The sequence below is a fragment of the Erpetoichthys calabaricus genome, chromosome 13 (assembly GCF_900747795.2).
Source record: "Erpetoichthys calabaricus chromosome 13, fErpCal1.3, whole genome shotgun sequence".
Classification (NCBI taxonomy): Eukaryota; Metazoa; Chordata; class Cladistia; order Polypteriformes; family Polypteridae; genus Erpetoichthys; species Erpetoichthys calabaricus.
The window spans coordinates 40348539-40373504 of NC_041406.2; the positions used below are offsets into that span (position 1 = coordinate 40348539).

Genomic DNA, 24966 nt, shown 5'->3' on the forward strand with positions numbered 1-24966 from the left:
AACTGGACAAAGTGGGCATCGAAAATAGACAGATGAGTTTCAGTGGATGGTCAGCTTGTATGTTAGACTGCTGTGAAACAGATCAGAGCCTCATTCAGCAATTGTTCTTGACCTTTTGAAGAGTGCTGTCTAGATTGGCCCCAATTCTTTGACCATTTTAGTCTAATTAACATAGTCAGTGTATTTTGTTCAAGTATGTATGGTTGCCAGATGGTTAAAATACGTCTTACAAATATTTGTGTTTACATTATGGCTGTTGTTTTTTGAAAAATATATCTCTCTAAGCCAAAGCAGTCAGAAGTGTCCAGTGTCCAATCCTGCAACATAAATCCGTTTACATTTTTGCTTCTGCATTCAAGAAGCTACCGGATAATGGAAGAGAGGAAACATTTCCTTTCAGCTTAAATACTGAACGGCACTGAAACTTACTGTAGTGTATTTGCCAAGTTGACAGAGTGAAGGGAAAGTTTCTTGATGAGCTTTACGGATCTTCTCAATGAGGTCCTCTAGCTCTGTTGTCAGCTCATAGCTCTCCAAGCTCTCTGGTTTTGGTGTTTCTTTCTTCTTTTTATTCCTGTCATTCCGGACAGCTGAAAAAAAAAAAAATATATATATCTGACTCACACATAAAGACAATACCAGTTGCAATCCAAAAGCTGCTGAAAGCAGTAATGATATGCCCTGTAGGTAGTTTCTGGGTGTCACTTTTCTTGCAGTGCGGCATCTGCACTCTACACACAATGCTATTTGAAAAAAAAAGGCTGATTATTTCCATTTTGACTCATCTCAGCAGATATTGTGAAGCCTTAACTTTGATATACAAACAAATCGTTAAAAACTCCTCTGGCTCTGATCCTTCTTTGCAGATTAATGTCAATTTAGTCAATTAATGTCAGTGTTAAATTGGAATATTGGTGTCAACTGGCTAATTTGTAATGACATTGTTTAGCAATTATTTAAAATCCTAACCACACTTCAAAACTTGTGATTCTAATTGCTTGCTAGGCATTCACAGAAGTCTTAACACACTATTCATTTTTGTGAGAATTTGCTTCTGATCTTTTAATGCAAACAAAATCAATAAGAGTGTAATATTATTAGTATTAATATGGTGATGTGGTTTCAGCTTTTTAATGGCACTGGGTTTTTGTACTCAAGAGCTTGAAAAATTAAGAGCATGCTATCCTTAACACAGTCAGATTTAAAGTACATCTCAATCAATCTTTATTTATCTATCTATTTCCAGCAGATATCATCATAAGGTGCTTAAAAAGACAAATTAAAACACAATATAAACCCTAATAACAAGATACATTCAGAAAATGAGAACTGACTGCAAATGCCCTAGCAAACAGTCAGAATACAAAATGGTATATGGGACATTTATTGGAGTCAATGGATAATAAGAACTTTGAAGGTAGCACAGACATAATAAGGGCCTGTTTTAAAGGAATTATGCACAGGTATAAAATGCAAAAGAGAATGGGTGGGTTATCATAAGTGATCTGAATTATGTTGTAGTGCAAATATTAAAACACTTAACCTGGTAGGAGAGCTGGATAATCAAGTTTTGGCTCAAGCACATTTATCACCCTGTTTGATCCGATAATAATTTTTTTAAGTGCTGCTCTGGGGTATGTAATTTGTGGTAAGGGGGTTGAAAGCTCTGCATCATTCTGGTTGTGGAATTTAAGAGCCTCCAGAAGGAGGACAAGCTTTAGAAGCTTAAGCACCAATTCCTCTTCCAGGGAGACAGTCTGGGCAAATACAGGTAGCCTGGGATGGAATGGAAGCTAGTGGCTGAGATGAATGTACATGAACAAGTCTGTGCTGGCCAACAGCTGGACTGGGGTGGTCGGTGGTAGTTGGTGGGGGGTCATGCTGAAGAGGTGAATCATTGGTAAATAAGACACTTCCACTTGTGCAAGAGGTACGTCAAGGACAGAAAATTAATGTTTGCAATGCCATCAGCATACTAAGATGGAGAGCCACCTGGTAGCCTAAGCACACTTATTTTACTCTGAGTATGTTTTGGGCACAATTGGAAATGTTAAGCTAATCTATGAATAAAAAGTGCAAATTTCTCCCCTGTCTGTTGATGGTACTCTGGGGTTATTGATGTTACAGAAAGGGGTCGGGGGGTATTTAACTACAATACCCGACAGTGACCAGGCTGGTAAGAGTAAACATACAAGGACTATAGATGGGATTTGGAGCATTCTGCAAAGAGTCTGAAAAGAAAAAGAGTTCACAGTTGAACTTTGGGGATTGCAAGAGAGTCTGCATCAGAACGATGATTTGTGCCAAAGCCAGAGGTGCCCCCAGATGCTACGGCTGAAAATATATTAGTTGCAGTCATCTGGTGTACCTTAGAAGGTGGAGGTGGATTTATAGGTATGTGAACTTTGTTCGGAAATACGGCCCCGGCTCCAAATTTTAAAAAATATTACAAAAACAGGTGCAGTATATATTTATAAACTGTATATATAAAATGCTATAGGATGTGTCCTCCTGTCATGTGACCATGGGGGCTAGAGCCTTAATAATGGTCTTAATTAAAAATGTATGACATGATAACACACTGGTGAAGCACAATTAGCGGCAACCTGCACAAAGTAATCAGGGCTCAGGTTTTTGCTTATAGCAAAAACACTTGACTGGGTGATGTGACACAAGGGAAAAGTACAATAGCAATATTCACTCAGCATTGCAGAGGCCATTCGTATGAAGAAAAAGAAGAACAGCAACGGCATCTCCTGAGCATCAAGTGTGAGATAAATAATACAAGCGTGACAATGACAGACAAAAGTCTATGCATAAGGGACCTGTGCTCGGGTATTCACAGCAATGGTCATTATGATCACAAACGAATGTGATACACACGGTCATAGCACAAAGAACAACAACAGCCATGAACTCTCAGCAAGGAAGTGATGCTGCACTTATACATGGTGAAAACTAAACACTGTCTTTACAAAATAGAAAAGTTCTGCTTGTTCTATATGACCCAGCTTTGTTTGAGATTGGAGGGCTGAGTGTTTCATAGTATATAAATATGAGGTCTGTCTATTAAATAACGAGACTGTATTTCTATCTCCTAAACAAAGCAGTGAGGATTGAATATGATCACTTGCCACGCAAATTAAAAACTGTCCAAACCTGCACGACAAACAACAACACTCTCTGCTGTTTAGTTGACTGTCAGTCACCATTTAATGCATTTGTGTTTCCTCTTGTGTGTTGTAATCTTGCTAAGTTTAAAAGTTGAGCAATGTGTCAATTTGAAATTTTTGGAAAACTGAACAAAACACCAACAGAATCTTTTCAAATGCTTAATGAGGCTTACGGGGAAGACAGCATATCTCATGTGTGTGTGTTTGAGTGGCACAAAAGATTCAGTGTAGGACATGAGAACCTGGAAGACGATGAGTGCCCTAGATGACCTTCCACTTCAAGAACCAAAGAAGATGTTGGAAAAAATAGCCAGATGGTTCGAAAAGATTGCCAACTCAGTGGCCAAATGATAGCTGAGACCATACACATTGACAAAAAAACAAATTTTGTGTGAGGATCTCAATATGAAAAAACTTTGTGCCAAGGTGGTCCCTAGGGTTCTCACATCAGAGCAAAAAGAGTGAAGCAAGAAGTTTGTGCCGACATTCTGCAGCAAGTTGAGACCCGAACCTTTTTCAAAACGTCATCACTTGTGACAAAACCTGGATCTTCCAGTACGCATATGATCCTGAAACAAAACGACAGTCCATGCACTGGAAAACACTGTCATCACCAAGAATGAAAAAAGTGCGTCAAAGCAAGTTCAAATTCAAAGCCATGCTCGTGTTTTTTGACATGAAGGGCGTAATTTGGCAGAATGGGTTCCAGAAGGCACAACAATAAACTTGAGAAAAAGAGTCAGAAAAAAACAGCCAGAACTGTGGAAAAATGGTTTAATTCTTCATCAGGACAATGCTCCTTCTCACACAGCACTTTCTGTGAAGCAATTTTTGACTGACAAAAAACATTATTATGCTGGAACATCCTCCATATTCGCAAGACTTGGCACCTTGTGACTTTTTTCTTTTTCCTAAATTGAAATTGGTGCTTAAAGGAACACATTTTGAGTCAATGGATGCAGTAAAGAAGAAAACGTCAGGTGTCCTGAAACAGCTGACAGAAACTGATGTGCTCCATGCCTTCGACCAGTGGAAACCAAGACTGCAAGGTGCAGTTGAATGTATGTTGAAGGGGCCAAGCATTAGAATTGTTCTATAAATTAAAGTGAGTTATTGTGTCAGTCTTGTTATTTAATAGACAAACCTGTTGTGTGTATATATGTACAGTATATATATATATATATTGTGGAATACGGACAGGGTCTTTGGCGGCCGGGACGTCTCCACGCTGGAAGGACCAGAGATAGGGAGTATATCCAGAGCAATACTTCTCCTGGAGCGCTAGGTGGCAGCCCCCCTGGGTTGCAGCAGTGCCTCGGACTCCCGCAGGGATCCATGGGAGTTGGACTGTGATATAGCCCTGTTGGGTTCCGTGGGCACCGCCAGGGGGGTGCTGCAGCTGCTGCTGAACCCTTATGGGCAGCTCTTCCGTCACACCCAGAAGTGCTGCCGGAAATGGGTCAAAAAGCACCTGGAGCCACTACTCTGGGAGCCAGAGTCGGTGGGAGTAGTCAAAGCTTGTCTGGAGGAGTGGAGGAGGAAAAGGAGAAAGAGAAGAAGAAAGAAGAAGAGATTTGTGCCTGGCTTGAGGACTGTGTTATGTTTGTTGGAAATGGGGGAAGGCATTTCCCATGAGAGAAAAATAAAAATAAAAAACGTGTGCTTTGAACTTGTGTTGGGTTAGGGTGCAGAGCGCCCCCTTGGTGGTCCACAATATATATATATATATATACACACACATTGTATATATGACTAGAAATAAAAACTTTTTCATGCAATGCCCACAGACACAGTGGCAAAGTTACTTCTGGATGGGAAATTCCAATTAAGCCCAAGGCAGTTCAGGAAAACAAGGATACAGTATTTCTACATGAGTGGACCTTACTGTTTGCTCTGCAGTACACTGTGCTGTTCAGAAAGGTTACTAATCTTTTTTATAAGTGTAATATGAAACATCAATATCCATGAAAATTTGAAAACTAGAAGAAGATCAGAAAAGGCCTTTTTCGTTTTTCTTTAAAACTGTGAACTTCTGATGAGCAACGTGCTAGCAGCACACACAGAATCAAAAGTTGTTTGTGTTATAGTAGTAATGCATGCAAGAGCCCACTACCATCAATAAATGCAACTGGAGAAAAGAAGAAAGGAATCAAAAATATTTATGTTGCATTATAACTTAAATCATTTAACAAGTTTCTCAGTGCTAGTGATTGAAAGCTATCTGCACTACAAAATATTAAGTTTTTACAAATTCTTGTCCAAAAGGAATATAATGGCATATACTATATTTATAATTTCCCTCTGTTCATTTTAAGTGTAAAACTGGAAAGAAACAACCACTGCATAATGATAATTAAAATGTTAACTCACATTTACAATTACAGCTAGACACTTAAAAAACACACAAAACGCATCCAATAACTGTATATTTTAATAGTTAAAAGCTGTAGTTGAATTAATGCCTAAAGATGCTTTAAACTAAATAAATACATGTATATCCAGATTTAAACTGTGTTTTCAATTGTTTCAATGTGCAAGGATTTTTTATCCTCTAAGGGCTGGGGAAAGGTACACAATAGACCTTGTCCTGTTCTTCCTCTTCCCCCACAGCTCCAAGAAGCCGCCCGGCAAGGGCACTTAACCCTGCCCCTTCCGGAAATACCGATATAAAGGAAGCACCGGCAAAGAGAAAGGCGGCTTTTGCTGGGATACCGGAACGAGCAGCACGCCGGAGCCCGTGACTTTTTGAAAGGACTGATTGTTATGAAAGAAGCCCCTGTACGGGACAGCGCTGAAGCGCTATTTTCGTTACTTTTGCTTATTTTGTCTGTTCGTCTCGTGACGATTGAATGGGACGACCCAGTTGGTGCCCCAAAATTCCGACTGTTTCCAGTCTGTCCTTCCACCGCCCAACCATAACGGATAATTGGTTGTATTACTATATTGACTCACAATAATGACGCCTGGCACCCTGCCCAGGGTTTATTTCCTGTCTTGTGCCCTGTGTTGGCTGGGATTGGCTCCAGCAGGCCCCCGTGACCCTGTAGTTAGGATATAGCGGGTTGGATAATGGATGGATGGATAATGACACATTTAACCACTAAATGTCAGTAAAAATATTGTATGTAATATCAAAATAGTACATGTTTTCTCTAAAATTTCTGATCCATTACGCTTAGTTTTTTTTTTTCAGAGTATATTCCAAATTCTAACACTAAGCACTTTGTTATATTTTAATGAATGGGCCCATAAAATAAAACAACAACTTTATTAACCTCTTTTTGATATTTTACATTGCGTTAAATTTAACATTTTCCAGTCTTAAATTGAAATAACTCAATTTAATGTTAATGAGGACAGAATATGAATTGTTTGCTGCATTACTTTTTCTGATATAAACAGTTCAGTTGTCTATGATTCTGACTGTTTTTTGACAGGTGAATGACTGGTAAAATGTTTTACTACTGTAATGTGAGCTTCTCATTTCATTCAAAATATAAATTAAGATGACAATATCCATATCATTGTCTCTTAAAATCAGTTTTTTTAGCACCCCAATAAGGTCCATAGGGCCCCCTGACCTGTAAATCTGCCACCGCTAGATCTAAAAAATAAATTATTTGCAAGCATAATCCAAGTTCACATATTATGTTTCTGAGACATGAGTCACAGACTCACATCAGTTTCCTTCGGGGACCAAATTTATTCTCCTATGTCTAGTGCCTTAGGAAAGTATTTAGATCCCTTCACTTTATTCTCAGGCTTATACTAAAATCTTTTGAATTAATTTTTTTTCCTCATCAAGCAATACTTAATACCCAAGAATAGCACATGAAGAACAGAATTTTAGGAATTTTTTGTAAAGTTATCAAAAATAAAAAATGAAAATATTACATTCACACAATAATTCAGACCCTTTACTTAGTACTTGAAGTTGAAGTATGTTTGGCGATTATAGCCTGGAGTCTTTTTGGGTATTATGCGACAAGCTGCACACGTCTGTATTGGGGTATTTTCTAATATTTTTCTCTGCAGATCAACTCAAACTGTCCAGCTGGACGAAGACCATCAGTGGACAGCCATTTTCAGGTCTGTACAGACATGTTCAATTGGGTTCTCTGGCTGGGCCACTCCAGACCCTAAGTAGACCCTAAGCCACTCCTGTGTTGTCTTTGCTTTATGCTTAGGGTGATTGACCTTGCACCATTGAGATCCAGAGCACTTTCGAGCAGTTTTCATTAAAGATATCTCTGTACTTTGCTCTGTTCAGGTTATCTAAGCCCTGACTAGCTTCCTAGTCCCTGCCACTGCATGATGCTGAATATTATTGCACAGGTGATAGGTGATGCCTGGTTTCCTCCCGAACTGACGCTAAACTTGGTTTCATCAGACCTGAGAACCTTGTTTCTCATTGTATGAGAGTCCTTTAGGTGCCTATGTGCAAACTTCAAGTGGGCTTTGATGTGCCATCTGGCCACTCTGCTAAAAAGTCCAGATTAGTGGAGTGTTGTAGTGCCGGTCGTCCTTCTGGAAGTTTCTCTCATCTCCAAACAGGTACTTTGTCATCTCTCTAACCACTGCCATTCTAACAAAACTGCTCAGTCTGGCCTGGTAGCCAGCTCTAGGAACAGTATTATATTTGATGAGGGAAAAATAAATTTAAACAATTAGGCTGCAAAATGCAAAAAAACATTGAAAAGGTCTGAATACCTTCTGAAGGCACTGCAGTCAGTGCTACACCATTCATTTCTCTGCGATTTTGTCTATCCAGTCAATGCATTGCTACCTCTGACTGCAGCATATACCTCTGACCTAATCTCTTTTGTGTGTGAAAATCTCTGCCTAAAGGAAAAGTACAACATACTGCATTTATGGCCTGTCTGAATGTTTCATGTGGGTCATCACATCAGTGAGGAATATCACAAAGTTAAATAGCATTTTTCTTAGTAACTTAGTTTATGGTTTAGCTTCTGCACTACACCACTTTTACTTGAAAGCAAGTGGTTGCTTATGCACAAAACATACACTCGACAAAACAGGAAGAAAGCAGTCAGGACAGAGGGGGTCACAGAAACAAATTCACCCTCTCGAGTTTCAAAGAACCCAATTCTGTTTACACATTTTAATGCTCTGCATCATAATTTTGTATGAACTTTATTCTTTCAACCACAACTAACATTTCTCTGTGTGACAAGAGATGTTCCTGTTAATAAGACAAAGTAATATTTGATCATACAGAACAAAACAACCTGACCTTTATCTGTTTGTTTGAACATGCATGCTGGATGCATTACTCTGAAAGCAAGTAAAGGTGTGTGTAATTTACAATGGATTAACTGTAGTGAAAAGGTGAAGCCATGAATATGTGAACATAATGAAGGGAAAATTCAACCTTTTTGACATATAGTTCATATGGGATCACTATAACACTCACTAGGACCCATGTCGTTACTTAGACTGTTTCAATATACAGAATATTGCTTTTACATTTATAAACTTGAATTTATAAACAAGTAAATGCAAATTTTTGATAGTCTAAAATTCAAGAACAAGCATATTATCAGATTTATCACACTTTATCTGTGTAAGAAATATCAGCATTACATTCCCTAAATTATGTTTTACATATCCTCATTTAAAAAACAGAAGAATGTTCTTCTTCATACTGCCAAACTTAAATATGTCTGTAAACTGTTTTTTTTTCAGACCCACCAATCCCTATTGGTCTATAAGACATAAAATAAGAAATAAATCAGTTCATCACTTGCAAATAATGCACCCACATTAGAAGGCACACTCTGATGTTTCATTACTTCTTACATTTTCAATAAAAAAAGTATTATGTCTTCTTTGGGAAACAGGAGACACACTACAATTCATTTTATTTGTTCTTTTTTAATAGTAAATAGAATATAATGGGATAAAAAGACCACCTGCACACTTAAAACTTTCTTTCTACTATGCTTCCATATACATTTTCCACTCTGGAATTCTGTTAGAACCTAAGAACATAAGAAATTTGACAAACGAGAGGAGACCATTCAGTCTGTCAAACCCGTTTGTTTAGCTAATAGCTAAGCTGTCCTCAGTATCTCATCTAGATTCTTCTTAAAGGTTGTCAAGGTTTCTGCTTCAACTACATGTCTCGGTATTCTGTTCCAGAAGTAGTTTCTTCATATGCTATGGAGATTTTCTGTTCAGTTCACATGAATGTCTGGTTGGAGTTTTGAGAATTTTTTAAATTTTTGTTACTTTTGGTACTTTTTCAAACACCTTGTGCTCAGCTGTTTATTAGTGATATCGTAACTGTTAAACCTCCCCTGCTCTTCAATAAAAAATAAATATTACATCTAGCTGAAGACATCAATTCACCATTCATCAATACATGCACTGGAGACTCCAAGAGGGAAGCCCCAACTACCTAACCCCCTGGTTCTTGAACTTATTTGCAGGGTGTGGCGAGGCAGGAAGGCACGCGATTGTGTAGCAGGGCAGAGAGGCTGCAGTGAAATGGGGGTGAGGCTAATGAGAAGCTGTCTGTTATTTGGTTTGGTACTGTTCTGGTACTGATGCTGAGTTCTGCAACCAAATACCGATGCCAAAGTGAAAATTTTATTACCAATCCAACACTAATTCAAACAAAAAGCCATTCAACATTGGCTCTATTTTTTCATGAAAATAAAAAGCAGAGGAAATGAAGTATCCAGATGTAACCCAATAAGCAATCACTATTTCAATCAGTATGGGCTGTCATTTCTTGAGTTTATGTAATAAAATGAGGTGAGAGGTTAGTATTACTTTATATCCAGTGTTGGGAAACATTACTTTTAAAAGTAATGTAGTTACAGTACTCACTACTTATACAAAAGTAATTAAATAGGTTATATAGTTACCTATTATGATATGTAATGTGCTACAAACAGTGGTTCACTTTTACGTTACTTTTTCTTTTTTTTATATGAAAAAACTGTGCATTTCACTGGCCAGTGTTTGTTATTAAATCCTAAGCACAGATATGAACCTTCATGAAACTGACCAGAAGCACAGCCAAATCTGATCATTTTCTTTGTGTTTTATAAATATGTTTAGCCCTTCATGTGCTCTAATGTCCTCATTGCAAGGCCCGAAGAATTAGTTTGAACAATTGGCTGCTGCGCCATCAGATCTCACTGTCTATAACAAATAATTGGATTAAAACTAAACTGACACTTTATTAATAGGTTTATGTTACTGGATGGCATGCAATACACTCCATTCTGCTTTAGTGTGTGGTTGAGCCCTGCAAAGGACCGGCGTATGTCCACCACATTTGCTTCTTGTCTCACACCCAGTGTGGCTGTGACAATCACGCTAAACTGGGCAAATTAAATTTATCCCTCAGCACATGCAGGATTAAACATGAACTTATAACGTTTCTTCAGTTATTTTCACTTGATTGCTTAAACTCTTCTTCACTTGCTGTTACCATACAGCCAGAGCATGCGTGTGCATACAGTTATAGACCCCAACAGGCAATGTCTTTGCAAAAACATGCAATACTTTTGTGAAATAATGCAGTAAATTTTCTTTTTTTTTTTTGGAGTGTCAGGAATAATCTTCTGTAGTAATGCCTATCTATTTTTATAAATAAACAAGTTACTTGTTACTATAAAAAGTAATCTGATTATGTAACCCAAGTTACTTTAAATGCGTTATCTACAACACTAATTATAAAATTGTGAATTTGGGTAAAAAAATGATATCTGCATTGTCCAAATAGAACCAAAAACTTGGGAGACCTTCACATGAAACATACCACTTGGAAGATGTTGTTACCATACCAGATGAAAGAGCGCAATTTGTAACTGACACGTCTAAGTTACTAGAAACAGAAAATATAACTTTACAATGAACTGAAGAAAAAGCTCACTTGAAAAAAATCACCATTAACTAAGCACCACTGCAGAATAGGGAAGGAGCAAAGAAGTTTTATATGTGTATGATTAACCCATTTTTATACAAGAAATATATAAATATTGGGGTATTACCACTGCTGCTAGAAGTGCACATATAATAAATGATGAATGTCCCCTTTAAGATCTACAATGATGTGAGTCATATCTCAGGTTTCTGATTGTCAAGTAAACAATGTCGTTTGTTTAAACTTTTCTGTGTATAAAAGAGGCTCAGATGTCAGTGCCTTTTGAAAAATAAGATGCAGGTGTTTGTAGTTTTTATAGATAATTTGAATTATCTGCGTAAAGGCAATTTACAGCTATAAATGTCACAGCTGCACCTGGATTTTCCCCCGTTACTCTTCAAAATTCAAATCCACTTCTTCTCTTCTTTCCATACAGGCAAATCATATTCTTCTAAGCTATAATTTTGGTCTCATTTTCACAACCTACACGCCATCTTACAAAAGGTGACATCAAAGCTATTACTCTAACTGAGGAGAAAGTATCTTAATAGTGGAAAATGAAAGCAACTAGAAACTATCGTTCAATCTATTAATTTTTAAACATGCTTAAAGGAATACTCCACCCAAAAACAATTTTTTTCTTTATGTTATTTACCCTATGTATTTCATAGTGACAGCTGCAGAAAATTTTAAATCTCATGTTTTCATGCGGAATAGAGATAAAAAAAATTTATGATAGAATACAAGCCAACGGCGACCAATTCTGTACAATGGGAAACAATGCAAAAAAATGCCCATAGAACAAAAGAAAAGAAATTTGTATGATACTTGTGTTGCATAATCCACATATCAGTTATTCAGTTCTTTGCTCAATATTTGCAAAAATATTCCATCCATCCATCCATTATCCAACCCACTATATCCTAACTACAGGGTCACAGGGGTCTGCTGGAGCCAGTCGCAGCCAACACAGGGTGCAAGGCAGGAAACAAATGCTGGGCAGGGCGCCAGCCCACCGCAAGGCGCACACACACACACACACCAAGCACACACTAGGGACATTTAGAATCACCAATGCACCTAACTTGCATGTCTTTGGACTGTGGGAGGAAACCGGAGGACCTGGAGGAAACCCACACAGACATGGGGAGAACATGCAAACTCCACACAGGGAGGAAACACATGTCCTTTGGGATTGACTTATTGAATTAAAGATCTGCCTCTCCCCTTCATTGGTCCAGAGGCTTATCTTTAATTCAAAAAGGCAGTCGCATGTGATTTGCTTTTCCTGTTCATGATGTGTGCGTATGTTTTCTGAAAGTATCTATTTAACAATGTTTTAGCAAAAAAAAAATGCATGTGTTTTGCAGATTTTCAGCATACAACGGGATAACTGATGTGGATTATGCAGAATGAGTAACATGAGATTGTTCTCATTTATCTGTGGATGCTTTCCACATATTTTATAGTTGCCAAGCATTGTTTACCATTGCCTTCTATTATTTCATACTTATTTCTCTTCTCCATGAAAAGATGAGATTCATTTTTTTTAACACTTTAGCTAATGTACTGCAAAAAAGCATCTATTACTCATTTGCTTTTATGTAACAAGACCTCAACAAAGGCTTCTTTGTGTCTTCTTAACACTTATAAAACATCAGTAGATTAGTTATTCAAGGAGCCACACCACATGTGCTTTCAGAAGAGGTCATCCACCTGAAGCTAAGCATGTTTGGACCCGGCCAGTATGGGAGACCATTTAGGAAAAGCTTGGGTTGCTGCTGGCAGAGGTGTTGCCAAAGCCAGCAGGGGGTGCTTACCCTGTGGTCTGTGTGTGGATCCCAATGTTCCAGTGCAGTGACGTGGACACTGTGCTGTAAATATGGCACTGTCTTTTGGATGAGATGTAAAACTGAGGTCCTGACTCTCTGTGGTCATTAAAGATCCCTGGGCATCCTTCAAAAACAGTCGGGTGTATCCTCATGTCTTGGCTAAGTTGCCCACCATGGCCTTGCCCATTCTAGCCCCCTAATCATCCCTTTTCTCTATTTGTTTATCTCTCTCACCCCTTCGTCACTAATAGCTAATGGGTGGTCAGTGTATTGGCCCAATAATGGCTACCATCACATCATCCAGGTAGGTGCTACTGTCTAAGCACTCTGAGATAGTGAGAAAAGTGCTATTTAAATACAATTAATTGTTATTATTATTAATCTCTGTGCAGTGTAGCAAATGACATGACAGCAAAATTACTTGTGAATATCAAGAATTCATAGGTATTAAACTAAATATGAAATATTATGGGAAACGTGTCTCAATTAAGCCAGCTTGGAGCACTCCAAAATGATGTTGTGCTAGTAGGTCTCACTCCAGAGATGAATGAACACTTTACTGATGCCTGTAAATGTTATGAAGACCCAAAGAAGTGTCTGTTAAGGTCTTCTTACATAAGACTAAATGAGTAATTCATGCATTTTTGCAGTACCTAAACTAAAGTGTCACCAAATTTTTTTTTTTTTTTACAAACTACATGAGGTAAGTAACATGTTAAAAATATATCATTTTTGGGTGGAACGTTCCTTTAATTAATTTCCTGGTCTGGGAACTAAACGACACCCTGGCAGCTTTGGTTACAATGCAGGAAGCCACACTGGACAGTAGTCAAAAAGGCTCCAACTATTCCTTCCATTTTGTGTGTTTGTTACCGACTTGTAAAATATTGCCTTTGTATGTTGATTCCTCCTGGTCCGTATTTAGACAACAATCATGCCAAGCACACAAATGTGATTGGAAATGTAATACACGGCTCAGTTTATCAGGGTGATGTTGACATCTTGCCTGATACACCTTACGATTTATAATAACACTTCCACAGCAGATGATTGTTAAGTTAACAAAATCAGTCACAATTAATTGAGGCTGCTGGCAGAGGATATGTAGTTTAGCTGTCTCTGGGTGGTTCTCTGAACACTTTGGCCTTCCTCCCACATCCCAAAAATGTGTGTTAAGCGAGCTGGTGACTGTAAACTGACCCTGCCCAAGTAATTGTGGATGTGTACATGAGTGTACCCTGTAGAGGACTGGCGGCCCATGGAGGGTTGGTTACTGCCTATTGGGATAGACACCTGCTCTGTATGGTCCTGAACTGGATATGCACGCCAGAAAATGGATGGATGGCTCTTATAGCTGGGCTGTATTAGGGTTGTGACCACTCAGGGTCTTGCTTTCACTGTCACATATTATACCAGAAAAGAAGTAAAATGTTATTGCAGATTTGAATCAAAAAATATTTTGCCTAGGAAAAGAAAAGGTGAAGTAAGGACAAAATATGTTGCCGTAGCTTTGTAAACACTAAAGGATTTGAAAAACAAGCCAAATGTCCCTGCCTTAAGCACTCTTGATTAGAATGCCCAGGAAAAAATTATGCATTACTGAGAATCATCTTGAAGATTCAAGTCATGTAGCGGCAGAATCTTGGCACAGGTATTAGTCACATACGGAAATTATTAATCTTCATTATGGAAAGATTAGCAGAGGGGATATTTGTGTTTGTTGATCCGTGGGCAGTGGGGTCCAGTGGTTTAGCAGCTGGACTTTTAAGGCAGTAATCAAAAATATCCAGCTTAATTAGGAATCCAAAAGGAATAGAGTAGAAATCAAAATTCCAGAAGTATTATAAAAGAACAAAATAAGGACCAGGAACTTGAAGCATATGGGGGGTGCTGGGAAATAAATAAAAAAGATCTTAATTGAACGGTGACCTAAATGTCTAAAAAAATGGCTGAATATGCACACTCCCTATAATATCTGCGTATCTGCTAAAACCCACAGACTGACAGGTACAGTCAGAATGAGGTTCTTAACATGGGGTAAGAAGAGTGACAGTACACGAAAGCTTCAAATACTGAGCCTGTTACCATATTGGCCTTCAACGGGACAAAGGACTGCAAAATAACAAATGAGGTGCCTAACTTATTCACTGAAAATGTCTTACATTGAGTTGGCATTTGCAAAAACATGATATGGTATATAAAAACACAACTATATATTTTTTATCCAACTGATCTAATAACCCTTGGCTACATCTGGTATAACATCTTTGTAACATAAAAATAAATTGCCTAGCCATCCATTCACACAAGCAATTTTTGAATCTGATTAGAGTCCTCAAAATTCTAATTATAAAGAAGCATCTGATGCAGAAGACAACATGTTCATTTTGGGCCGGCAGTGCTGAGGCAGCACTAATTTTTCCAAGAGTTGCATTTGTGTTACACAACATTCCACTGAAATTCCCAAAGCACAATAAATCTTCACAGAACTCAAATGTCAGAAGAGACTGTTTTATAAGATACGATCTGCTGTGGAATATTATATTAAAGCTGCATTCATGCACTGCTCTGTTATGTAATCGCTTAAAACAAAGCAAAGCTTTTAGCTCCTATTAAAACACTTTCAGTGGCAATCACTCCAGTAAGCCTGCCCTTCTGTCTTCATAAAGAGACATTAGTGTGGTCTTTTTATAATAAATATATTTTTGTTAACACTGCCCTGAGAAACTTGCTGCACGTTGACAACCACGATACAAAAAAAATATGTTGTGCTGTGTGTTTACTTGGAAGAAATGTGAGCAATTCATTTATTATCATGCATGCCTAACTCAGATCAAGGTTGATGGACCTGGAGCCCATCGTGGCAGCATCAAGTGCAAGGTAGGAATCAGCAGTTAGGTAGACCTCTGGCAACTTTGGACCTATATGTATACAGTTCCTTTAAAAAGTATTCATCTGATAGAAGTTTATTTCTATACAACACTGAGCCACAGTGGATTTAATCTGGCTATACTGACACTGATCAACAGGAAAAGACTTTGTAATGTCTAAGCAAACAGAGATCTCTGGCCAGGCATATAAAGCATATTTAGCATATAAAACGCTAAATAATTGAAACAAATGAGTATTCGCCCCTTTATTATCCATCCATTTTCCAACCCGCTGAATCCGAACACAGGGTCACGGGGGTCTGCTGGAGCCAATCCCAGCCAACACAGGGCACAAGGCAGGGAACCAATCCCGGGCAGGGTGCCAACCCACCGCAGGACACACCCACACACCAAGCACACACTAGGGCCAATTTAGAAACACCAATCCACCTAACCTGCATGTCTTTGGACTGTGGGAGGAAACCGGAGCGCCCGGAGGAAACCCACGCAGACACGGGGAGAACATGCAAACTCCACGCAGGGTGGACCCGGGAAGCGAACCTGGGTCTCCTAACTGCGAGGCAGCAGCGCTACCACTGCGCCACCGTGCCGCCCCCCCCCCTTTATTATGACATATCTCAATCATCACTGAATTAGGTCAATGGAGAACACCTGTCAGTATTCAAGAACTTTGAATTGATTGTTGTCTAAATGCACCTTATCTGGGAGGTCCAACTTGTGGAAAGTCAGTATGGTGGCCTAACCTATACAATGAAGACAAAAGAACACTTCAAGCAACTCTGTGAGAAGGTGATTGAAAAGCACAAGTCCGGGGAAGGGGACACGAAAATACTTAACTCATTCAATATCCCTTAGAGTCTAGTTAAATCAATCATTAAGAAAATTAAAGAGTATATCTGTCTAGAGCAGCCAACCACAAAAAACAAGTGATTGTGCAAGAAGATGATTACTGAGGGATGCCTGAAAACTCTGAAGGAGTTACAAGTTACAGTGAATTAGAGTGGACAGACAGACCTGTTGTCCAGGTGTTTCACCAGTCGCGGCTTTATGGGAATGAGGCAAAGAGAAAAAACACACATGACATCTTGCCTAGTGTTTCACTGAAGGCACATGGGAGATTCTAAAGTCAGATGGAAGAAAATTCTATTGTCTAATGAGAATAAAACTGAGATTTGTGGCCATCAGGCTAAATGCCAAGTTACACCTTATCAAAAACACATCATCCCTTTCATGGTGGTGGCAGCATCAAGCTTCAGGGATACTTCTCTGCAGCAGGCCCTAGAAGGTTTGTAAGGGTAAGGGGTAAAATGAATGGAGCAACATACAGGGCAATCCTGGCGGAAAACCTGATGCAATTTGCAAAAAAACGCACTTTGGAAGAATTGTTTTCCGGCAAGACAAACACCTCAAATATGAAGCCAAAGCCACAAAGGAATGGCCTGAAAGCAACAACGTTAATGTTCTTGAGTGGCCAAGTCAGAGTCCAGGGCCTCGTGTATAATGCCGTGCGTAGAACTCACACTATAACATGGCGTAAGCACAAAAGCGGAAATGTTCGTACTCACAAAAAAATCCAGATGCATTAATCTGTGCGAACAGCAACTTCCACATTCTTCCACTACATAAATCCCGGTCAGTGTGAAAAGTAACGCACGTGCACGCGCCTGCTGTCCCACCTCCAACTCCTCCCAGAATTACGCCTCTTTGAATTTGCAAATCAATATAAATAGCCCTTAAGCGCAGCCTTCTGTGAAAAGGCAATGGCAAAAGCACCGGGGAAAATAGAAGAATTTCAGCGAATTCCAAGTGGAGGCAAGGAAAAACTTACTATTTGTTGGTTTAAACAATGGTATAAACAACAAAAGGAAGTCGATTGAGTGACATAGAGTATCGGAGAAACTCGAAAGCTCAAGTTGACAAAGTCACACAGTGCCCAGAATAAAAAAGAAGTTGTCACATATCAAAGTCGCCGTGAAAAGGTGAGTCGTAGCCCACCGTTTGAGTGTCATATGAAAGCTTATTAGAGTACAGAGAAAAAAAAAAGGCACACAGTGAGGAAAAAAACACGAAATCTCAACTTTAATCTCTAAATTTCCACTTTAATCACATAGTTAATTTTGTCATTAAAGTAGAACATCATAAACTTCATCTTAAAATCATTTAATTTACTAGTTTCTCAAATCCCATCGTAACTAAAGTAGCACGTTAAATGCTTTGTTTTGTATTTGATCTTCTGTGTGCTCTATGTGTGTGAATCACTATGTGCTTCCGGGCTTTCTCTTCCTCTGACAGGACGCAGAATCCATTACATTCGTAAAATTACAGCTCTCTGAATAATTAAAATACTGAGATGTATACGTGACATCATTTTCATGATGATAGGAGTTAAAGCATTTTATTAAACGTGGGAACACGGCGGCGCAGTGATTGTTCATTTCTCACGCAAGATGCTTGCTGTGCGCAACCTTCGATGACATACTTTATTGTAGCAGTACTGTCTCTTTCAAGCGTACTAACCACCAATTCCTGTCCTTACTTTTCTTTCTCCAAATACCCAATTGCCACACAATAAGCTCTGTAATAGACGTTAAGCCATCTGTAAGCTTAGAACGCTGATTCTTTAAAACTTTTAAGGAACATTGAAATATCTTCGTAGTACATGTTTAATTATTCTACCCATCTATCCTTCCAGTGTCGCTCCAGCCCCAACAAGAATACAGCGCGAGGCAGGAATAATCCGTGAATGGAGCGCCAGCTTCTCGCTAGCGCTGTGGCACCGTGTCCTCACATGTTTAATTATTAACAATATATATTATTTAAATGAAGTTAAAGTTTTATCTGTATAATATAATAAACATATTTTGCTGCATTTAATCTTAAAAATGATATTGTCATCATATGTAAATACACGCTTTAAAAAGTGACTCAGGTTGTGCCATATTATAACTGTATGGCAAGTTTACAGTGAGGTAATTATACTTATAAGTACAAACAGTTCTACAAGGAGCACTTGATGGACTGATTGAGTGCATTTATAGTTCTTGGGATGAAACTGTTTCTGAACCACGAGGTCTGTACAGGAAAGGCTTTGAAGTGTTTGCCATGTGAGAGCAGTTCAATAGACAGCATGGCTGAGGCAGCATGTGCTTGATGCTGTATACTGTTAATTCTTTTTCTGATCAGCTGCTGTAGACCTGTGATTCCCCACTCAGATATAGTGATATAAATACTGAAAGAAGAAAAAGAAGGTGCAGTGAAAGTAACAACAATAAAGAAGCTATGGTATTTGGAATACTTTGGCTATTCCCTGGACCATTATGTTGTTACGGGTTAATTACAATCAGATGCCTTAAACTAATAAACAATATGCAGATAGTTTCAGTGTATATGATAAAGCTGCGCCAGGGATGTGAATCTAAAAAAGAAAGGGTAACCACACAGGAACAGTAGCACTGCTTTGACACTGGGTGCTGCCAGTTTGCAAAACCGAGCGGGGAACTTGTGTGTGCCAGTATTGGAGCTACCGTGAAAATGTGTGTGGCTTTACACCAAGTTTAGGTTTTATACATCATGATTCGAGCGCAGAAACGTTCGTACTCAACATTTTTGTGCGTACACACCGTTTATACATGAAGCCCCAGATCTGAATCCAACTGCAAATGGGTGGAAAAAAGTGTGGAAAAGGCTGTTCACTTGCAATCCTCATGCAACCTGACAGAGCTTGAAAAAGAAGCCTGTGTACACAGACTCAAGAATGTCATGGCCATCAAAGGCACATCTGCTAAATACCGACTTGAAGGGAGTTAGTGCTTATGCAATCACTCATTTTGTGATTTATATTGGTAATTAATTTAGATCACTTTGCAGAGATCTCTTTTTTACTTTGATAATAAAGAGTCTTTTTTAGGGCTGTCAAAGTTAACGCGTGCATTCTAACTTTAACGCCGTAAAAAAAATTAGTTCAAGCTGAGCCTGCAAACTGAATGCATGCCACTCTAGCCTTCAAGTTATTTCTCGTAGAAGTCACTCCATATTCCTAATTGTGGAACAATGGAAAAAGGTCCATTAAATGGTAAGTTCAGTTTCAAAACTTTGCCCGCACATGCAAGCCAAGCATCCATTTTACACTAATAGCATTAGCCCGGGTAACATGTGACAGACCACGCTCAACAGTGTTTGGCAGAAACCAATGGACGCGTCAAATTCCAGCAAATTAACAGTAGCAATTGCTAAATGGATAGCCACAGCATGCAGGCCGATTTACATAGTGGAGGATGAAGGTCTGCGCGACATTATTCGGATCGCGTCCAACGACCCAATTTATGAATTACCCTTGAGAGCCACAGTTGTAACGATTATACACGATCCGTATGACTCAGAGTGGGCAAAACTAGCTAATGAGTTGGAGATCACGGAGACGGTCGCCCTTACTAGTGACTACTGGACATCACTTGGAAATCATAGCTACCTCGGGGTTAGAACCCGTTATGTCGATGAACAGTGGAAACTTCATTCACATGCTTTGACGGTCATGAAAACATTGGAGAGACATCATGCCGAAACATGCGCCGAACATTTTATGGATGTAGCAAAGCAGTGGAACGTTGAGAATAAAGTAAGCACACTCAGTACAGATAGTGCACAAAATTTAATTTCAGTGGCGAGACAGCTGCCTTTCGATCACTTACCATGCATCGCACACAGCATTCAATGTTCTGTCACAGTGTCTCTGCAAAATAGTGCATTTGACATTGCACTTTCCAAATGCCGAAAGGTGATGGGGCACTTCAGGCACAGTCCATCAAATACTTCAGAACTTGAGAAACAGCAAGTCGCGCATGGCCTGAAGACTGAGACACTCGTACAAGACGTACCAACTAGATGGAACTCCACTCTGGAGATGGTGATGCGTGTGCGAAGAAACGAGCAACCACTAAGAGATGCACTAGCCCTACATAAAACTAACGTGGTCATGCCAACAAATGCTAAGCTGGAGAAATTTCAGAAGCTGGAGGCAATGCTCGAGCCCTGCTGGTAATACACGTTATTTTTTTCCTAGCAATCTCGCACACTGTCATTGAAAAATGTGCTTCTCCATCGATCATTAGTAGGAGTGTGGAGGAGGACTGTATTCAAAAATGTCTGGAACACTATAAAGCAGAGCCTGTCATCAGCATGGAGGATTGCTCCCTAAAGTGGTGGTCCACACATGCTCTGGTATACAAAGAGCTAGTTTGCCTTGCTCGCAAGTACTTGGCAACACCTGCTACATCAGTGCCTTGCGAGAGGCTGTTTTCACTCTCTGGGCATATTGTGCAGAAAAAGCGAGCTGCCTTGTCCTCTGGAAATGTGACCAAATTTTGTATGTTTAAGCAACTGGCTTGGTTTAATAAAATAGAAATAGTGTATTATTCATAATAATCCAAAAGGCCAACCTGCTGTTTCTGCTGAGAAATTAACTTGGCTAACTACATTAACAATTTTGAATTGTATTCTGTTTATAAAATCCTGTTTCTGGAGTTTTTGTATGGCTTTTGAATGAGATTTATTAAGCATTATTGAGAAATACATGGAGACTGCAGTATGAGACTACGTCTTAAATATGTCATTTGTTTTACAATATAAGCCCAATTGTTTGTTTTCTATGTTCAGCATTGCACAGCCCTAGAGTATGAGTGAATAAAGCCTCCTCACAGCTGAAGTTTTGTCTTTATTTCCTTTTGTTCCAGTTACCTGAATACGTGAAGTACCTTTATATGCCATTATATTGCATCCATTCTTCTTAATATGGTCTGATTGCACTTAAAAATCTTTGGGGTAAAATTTCAACATAAAAAAATAATTGAGCATATAATAATAATAATTACACAAAGTCATGCAATTAATCGCGATTAAACTTTTTGATCGCTTGACAGCACTAGTCTTTTTATGTTGTTCAGTGTAAAATAAGTCCAATTAAATCCACCATTAAGCATGTTGTCCACTTTGATTCAATATTGTATAACAAAATGTGAAAACTTCCAAGGAGGGGAATACTTTTTCTAGATATCTATAAGTGCCAAACAGGATGGACAGGCGTCCTGACCAGGAGAGGGGAAGGTGCCTTACATGGATGGGAGGTCCTGGGTGTATGGATAGGCATCCTGACCAAGAAATGGGAAGGTTCCTTACCCGGATGGGAGGCCTCAGGTGGATGGACGGGCATCCCGACCAAAAAAAAAGAAAGTTTCTTTCCTGGATGGGATGTCCCAAGTGGATGGACAGGCATCCCAGATGTGTTGTCAGTACCTTTCCTTCCTGGGATAAAATGGAAAGACAGGGAAGGACTGTGTCTGGAGGCTGTTTATTCCCTCAATACGCTAGGTGGCAGCTTCTCTCGGGTACAGCTCCCATTCATACTCCTGTAGGACACCTTGGGACCTGTAGTCTCAGGAGTTAACCCTGTCAGGGTGTGTGGGGGTCACCAGAGAGAGCTATAAGAAAGGTGCAAACCTCAAAGGAGGTTCCACCTGACTCAGAAGTGCTGCCAAGCTGTAGTCACTTGACACCGAAAGCACTCCCAGGTCCTGGGATAAAAGGAGCCATCTGGCCTCATCCAGGTGAGTTGAGTCAGGAGGAGGTGGACAAAACTTGCCTGGAAAAGAGACAGAGGATTTATTGTGGAGGAATACTTGTGAAAGGAGTACTGAAACCTGCATAAGGCAGTAGATTTAATAAAACCACTTTTATTGAAGCCTTTTGACTATGTGACTGCACTTGTGTTCTGGGTTTGAGGAGCTGCAGCACCCTCTAGTGTCCACACACTGTATATACTACAGTAAATAATTGTGTAGATTAAATAAATCTGGTTTGATCTAATAGAAGGGAGCATTTTCTCATAATTTTTAGCAAAATTATTTTAGCTATGGTCAGGATCTTAAAGTGATTATTGAGTAGTAAAAGTGGTCTGTAAGACTCACACTCAGGATTGAATTTATTCTTCTTTGGAAAGTCATCCTTAACGTCTGCTAAAGTGTTTTTGGAAAGATGTTGTCTCCTCTAGTTTCCTTAGACACTGCTACCGTAAACAAGGCTAATTTAACAGACAGCTTTTTATAAAATTCTGCTGGATAGTCATCTGGCCCTGCAGCTTCCTACTTAAAGAAATGATAGCATCTTAGCTTTCAACGAGCCTCAGTGGTCCACCCAGCCTTTTTACAAGTAGCGTATTGATCCGTAGCAATTCTATTTTAGCGAGCAATTTGTTTTCAGAAAAATTTCTTTATTGCACTCCAATGTGTATAGACACGTAACATTCCCTAATGATGTTAGTTATTTCTTTATGTTCACTATTTTAGCTCAAATTGTGTTGATAGGCTCTATAACATTTTCTGATTTTCATTTTTTACATAACTAATGATCTAGAATCTTCTTAATATTTCTCCATGCTCATAACTAGCACCAGTAAATTGTCCAAGGCATGAGTGAGTGCACATGTGTGACATCTGTTGAGTAGATTTGTGAATGGATGTATGTGTAAAATGTACACATAGCCATAGCGAAATAGCAGGTTCCACTTTGAGGTAAGAGAACCTGATTTATATTTTAGTTATTTACAGTGGTTACGTACTCAATGGCAAATGTATATGACTATCTTGGGCTCCAATGTTGGCCTTTTAAACTATGAGGATTAGTGGCGGTTGGTAACTCCAAAATGGTCAAAGTGTGTGAAGCATGCTGGTATAAGCACCCTTTCCTCATTGATCCACTGCCCTTGGTTTAAATCCTGAGTGGGTTTTAATTTGAGTGCAATTTTTCCTCACAAATCACCAAGGAGGTGTGGGTTAGGTTAACTGGTTAGGCTAAACAGGCCCCATATGAGTGTGGGCTTGTGCCATAAGGAAATGTTCAGCAAATCTACAAAGATGTTTTTCTTTTCTTTTTTAATTTTTCACCATGGACTTAACTTTCAGCATATTATTCTGTCTCCTAGCTTATCAATGACCACTTCATCAGTTGGTGTTCCATGTGAGAAGGCAATGGTGTAATTACAAAGACACTGAGTTTTTCAGACATTTTGCTTCTTGAAAATTCTTTGGTGATTATGATAGAGCTTCCAGGTGAACACAAATAAACAGTAATTTCAGATTGACTTTAACATATATGAATTTGGAAAAACATGAAATGTACTTTTAGTATGTTTAGAATGTTTAATTGCTTAATGATTTCAGAATTATAGATTTTCATTTCACTTGGCCAGCATTGATGGATTCCACTTGCCCTGATACTATTTTTCCATTGGTGCAATGTCCTAATGAAAACCTTTCACCATGTTCTTTGCTGAATAAGATTAGTGGGGAAGAAATCCAAATGTAAATACAGAAAATGAAACATTAGTGACGTGTTACACATCATGGTTTTGTTTTCTTGAAGCATGTTGGTAACTGGCTGGGTGTAGTTTGGTGCTCTGCAGTTACCAAGAAAATTCTCAGGAACATCCTTGAATGCCTTTCATGTGATTTCCTGCAGCCCTACTAGCAAATATTTCAACCACTTGTCTTTGATGACGTGTTTGATTTAAGGAGCAACAAAAATGCCTTCCTTAATCTTGGAATCAGCTTTTCATGAAAATATCTGTCTCAAATATTGAAATTCGTCACCTTCTTTCTTTGAATGCTTTAACTAAATTTTTTATCATGAAAAGGAGGAAAAAATATCTTTGTTGGGTCTGGAAGTGGTTTATGCGCCACACTTTTCTGCCCTGGAATGAAATGCTTATGGAGTGGCCAGTTTTATTTAATGTAATGAGACTCTTTAGCACGACTGTCCTGTTCTCAAGTGAAACAACAGTGTTTGATATATCTGAGCAGCACTCCTAGTCACAGCGCCACAACTTTCAGATCACCACAGATGTTCTAATTGTATTTATTGTACCCTACATGTATACTTATAATATACAGTAGTTCATTGCACGCACACACAAACACACACACGCACACACACACTTGGGCCAATTTAGCAAAGGTAATTTACTTGACCTGCAAGTTTTTAGACTGTAGGATTATTATTATTATTATTATTACTATTTATTATTATTATTATTACTGGACCTTAAAATGTAAGGCTGAAAAATCAATTCCCACACCCAACTTAACCTGTCTGAGCTCCAAAATGTATCCAAAACACCTATG

The 24966-nt window shown here is 38.9% G+C and overlaps 1 protein-coding gene across 9 annotated transcripts in view; it reads right to left on the reverse strand.

The window, feature by feature from the left end:
- LOC114664168 (retinoic acid receptor beta) overlaps nucleotides 1-24966 on the reverse strand; it is a 572516-nt gene that overhangs the window by 86350 nt on the left and 461200 nt on the right. For 6 of the 9 annotated variants that reach the window (XM_051936142.1, XM_051936147.1, XM_051936143.1 and 3 more), the window contains one exon: nucleotides 430-590. The exons of the other annotated variants lie outside the window; for them this stretch is intronic. In XM_051936142.1, coding sequence (XP_051792102.1) covers nucleotides 430-590 — 161 coding nt within the window. The remainder of the gene's footprint in view (nucleotides 1-429; nucleotides 591-24966) is intronic. 9 annotated transcript variants of the gene reach the window in all.